This window comes from Octopus bimaculoides, chromosome 24 (assembly GCF_001194135.2).
Source record: "Octopus bimaculoides isolate UCB-OBI-ISO-001 chromosome 24, ASM119413v2, whole genome shotgun sequence".
NCBI classification, from domain to species: domain Eukaryota; kingdom Metazoa; phylum Mollusca; class Cephalopoda; order Octopoda; family Octopodidae; genus Octopus; species Octopus bimaculoides.
Genome location: NC_069004.1, coordinates 35,503,512 through 35,507,662, shown reverse-complemented (window position 1 = coordinate 35,507,662; position 4,151 = coordinate 35,503,512). Strand labels below are relative to the sequence as shown.

Here is a 4,151-nt window from a genome sequence, read left to right as displayed (position 1 = left end):
ATTTTGTGAATACTAAGAAAAAGAGAAGGCAAGTTGTTTACACTGATCCCCAGCACTCAATTTGTACTCATTCTATCGACCCCACCCCCACCCCGCCACTCCCTTACAAAAGGGTGACAGGCAAAGTTGACCCCGCAAAGATGATAGGCGAAGTCAGCCATGGTGGCATTTGAACTTGGAACAAAAAGCCAGAAGAAATGTCACCATGCACTTTATCCAGAATGCTAACGATTCTGCCAGCTCGTCACTTTGACATCAACAAATGTATTTATTTCTTTATTGCCCATAAGGGGGATAAACATAGATGGGACAAACAAGGACAGACAAAGGGATTAAGTTGATTACATTGAGTCCCAGTGCATAACTGGTACTTATTTAATCAACCCCGAAAGGATAAGTTGACCTCAGTGGAATTTGAACTCAGAACGTAATGGCAGACAAAATACTGCTAAGCATTTCGCCCAGCATGCTAACAATTCTGCCAACTCTCCATTCTATCAAGATATATTAACACCATTATTATCCACCCACAAAATGTCATCATCATCAAAGTCAACCCGTTATCACCTTTCTCTTTTCGTTTCCTTGTTATTCAGACTTAAACAAATATTAACTTCCTTATATTACAGGGGTGGGGGTGGGGAGTGGGGGCATAAATGTATTTTCCTGTCGATGATTATTGTTAAACAAACAGTTGGAAACGTCTTTGCCGTTACCAGACATTCCTGGCTGTCAGTCGGTGCATGGCACGACATCTGCAGCTGAAGTTTAGAGTGTGTCATGTGATTCTCTGTAATCAAGCAGAGTTTGTCTTCGGTGTCAGTCAGTATTTAATGTTAAGTTTCACCCGTGTCACCCATCATCATCGTCATCATTTAAAGTCCGTTTTCCATGCTGGTATGGGTTGGACGGTTCGATAGGAGCTGGTGAGCCAGAGAATTGAACCAGGCTCCTTTTGTCTGTTTTAGCATTGTTTCTGTGGCTGAAAGCCCTTCCTAATGCCAACCACTTTCCAGAGTGACCTACTGCTAGCATTTAGCCATGACAAAATGTGAGGAGAGAGTATAAAACGGTTGGCAGAGAAGCAGAGATAAAGGCTGAGAGGACCTTGGTGGCCTGGTCCCCTCTCTGCTATTGGTGTCAAGTTTAAACATATTCGATCCATTCTGTAAAGTGGTTGGTGTTGGGATGGCATTAGAAATGATGACAAAAATGGTATGTATGAACAGTATACCCACCATGACTACCCGTCTGATAAGGGTACACCAGGCACATGCATCACAACCACATGTGTGTAACATGGTGATCTCATATCAATATAAACAGCGCATGACCTTACAGACGGGGCCCAGATAGAATTTTCTTCAGGTCGAGTAGCCCATCCCACTCAAAAGGTCCCTGGATAAGGGTTGTTTAAGGACGATGAATGAAACACTCATGTTTCTAAAGTTGAATTATTCAAACCCAAAGAACTCCTCTCAACACATGGCTATGATGCTCCCCCACTACTTCTGCTCGTGATCAGAGATGCACATATCGTCAGCCACCAAGGGACATGCTCAACTGGTTATGGTCAAGCAACTGACAAGCAAATCTGTGGTATTGAGCAGAATATTTCTGTTTTTTGGTTATTTCTGTTTTTCTTTGTATCTTCTTTTAGTGTTTCTGTTTTTTGTAGTTTGTCAATTCTGTTTCGTGTTTTATTTAAATATTTTTCATCATTTCTTTCTTTCCATGTCCTTGTTTTATTTTTTTTAATTTTTACCATTCTTGGACGACTGTGTCATTCTTGTTTCTCCCACCATTTTTCTTTTCTAGTTTTGCCTCTTAACCATTTTTGTTTTATTTTCATTGTTCCTCCTATCCGCCACCCCACCCTTTTTTCTTTGTTCTTTCCCCCCTCCTCAGCATCATTCTCTCCATTCTTTTATTCCTGCCACAGGGCTTCGACTATTCAAGAAGTGGTAACCCAACCAGGAACTGCCTCGAGAAGTGCATTGCCTCACTCGAAGGAGCCAAACATGGTGAGTACCACCTGCTTTGAGATTATTTCTTGGTCTTTCGGTACCTTTAGGAAGGTCTGTCATGTAAATATTTCAGGATTAGATTTTTGGTTTAAGATCATCACTTGGTTCTTTGAGGAGGGTCTACCATGTTGTAAATATTTGTGGGGTTTGGGTGCACATCTCTGGTTTGATAACTTCACTCCTTTCCTTTCACCCATCACAGAAACTCCTTTAAAGGGTCAAGGGCACTGCCCTTTCTTCCTTAATTAAGTCACATAAAATGAAAATACTCCTTGTAAATACTGCTTTCAAATTTTGGCACAAAGCCTGCAGTTTTGGGGGCAGGGATAAGTTGAGTATTTCATCAACCTTGAAAGGGCGAAAGGCCAAGTTGACCTTTGCCAAATTCGAACTCCATAGCATTTTACCTGGCATGCTAATGAGCCTGCCAACACCTCACCTTACTGTCCTTTTATGCGAGTGGAAAGGAGTACATCTGATAACACGAATTCCTTATAAATACCACATAGTGAAACGAGTACGTCTCATATAAATTATACTTCTTGTAAAGATGGTTGTGTTTGTTCCTACCATGACCATCCTGTCTTACTTTATAAACAATATATTCAAAACTACATTTTACCTGAAGTCATTCCATTTTTTCCGTCCCACCGCCCCCAAGTTGGTAAAGTGTGTGGATCGAGAGGAATTTGACTGTGATATCTAGCAAATTGAGCAACCACATAAAGGCTTCTTTGTTGAATTGTATTTGTATGTGTTTGTATATCTGCATGTTTATCTGTGTGTGTGTTTGTGTGTGTTTACTCGTGTGTGTATGTGTCAGCATATTTAGGTGAATGTTATGTGTCCATATGTATATCTGTTTGTGCTGGTGTGTGTGTGTATATGCCTACATGTTGTTTACCTCTCTATTTTCCTATACGTATGTTTACCTGTTTGTGTGCTTCTGTGCTTATCTGGAAACGTCTGTCTGTTTGTCTCTCTGTACTTGAAATTCAACCTACAAGCACCTTTCTTTATCCTCTACATTTTTTTTTTTTTTTTGCTTTTCTTTTATTTTTTTTTGTTGTAGTTTTTGCCCAGATCTTCACCTGATTATATAACCACCTCTACTGCTACTACTACTACTACTACTACTACTACTACTACTACTACTACTACTACTACGAGCAAGCTTAGAAAACAAACAAAATAACCCCTCCCCCCTCCAGTTTGTTACAAAAATCATTTGGCCTAGATGTGTGTGTGTGTTTGGTGCAATTCATTTTAATAATAATGGTCCTTTTGTAAATAGGGGGTCATTGGCAGTGAAAAGGATGGGGACTTCATAATGTAGAAGTCCCATTACTGGATCATGTTGGTGGTGTTGGTGTTAATGTTGCTGCTCTTGTTTTTGTTTAACCCCAGGCCAGCACAGTAGGTCATGTTGATCTACAATCAAAAGTATGTCAACCCTGACCATTTCTGAAAAACTACCTTCCCTTGATAAAATTGTCTGGTTGATCGACAACACTTGAAAACAGCCATGAATTAGGCCAGTCAAAGATCCTTTGGCAGCAGGTCTTTCAAGATGACCTGAAGATATCTGACATTATGTAGAATGGATGTGAAAGTGTAGAAGTGGCTGGAGTTTGGTTCCTCATTTGCTGAGCAACACAGGAGAACCAAAATTAGAAAAAAACCTGATTAAACCTCATTTACTGACATTAAACAAACTTTGCCCTATTTTGTCCCTAATTAAAGACCCCAACTGCCAAAACTCCTTATTTACAGTCAGTTCCACTCAGTTTGCAATTTTTCTTTATGATAAACAAAAATATTACTCTTTAAGAGGAACTCTAGGAGTGGTGGTCACTTACAAAAACTGTTACAACGAAAAAAACAAAATCATATGAAGCAAACAATTATGCTAATTTTTTATGTTTTTTTTTTGTTTGTTTCTTTTTTTTTTTTTGTTTCTTTATTTTTTTTTTTGTTCCCAGCGTTGTGCATGGCTTCAGGTTTGGCAGCAAATGATTTGGTAACAAGATTATTAAAGGCTGGAGACCACATTGTCAGTATGGATGACATGTATGGAGGTAAGTGGTGGATCATTTGGATTTTATGCCTACCTAAAGTTCTCTG

General features: G+C 39.4%; 1 protein-coding gene across 1 annotated transcript in view; it reads left to right on the top strand.

Annotated features, from left to right (window-relative positions):
* LOC106884197 (cystathionine gamma-lyase) overlaps positions 1–4,151 on the top strand; it is a 256,495-nt gene that overhangs the window by 10,454 nt on the left and 241,890 nt on the right. The window contains exons 2-3 of the mRNA XM_052976299.1: positions 1,943–2,024; positions 4,010–4,143. Of these exons, the coding sequence (XP_052832259.1) occupies positions 1,943–2,024; positions 4,010–4,143 (216 nt within the window). The remainder of the gene's footprint in view (positions 1–1,942; positions 2,025–4,009; positions 4,144–4,151) is intronic.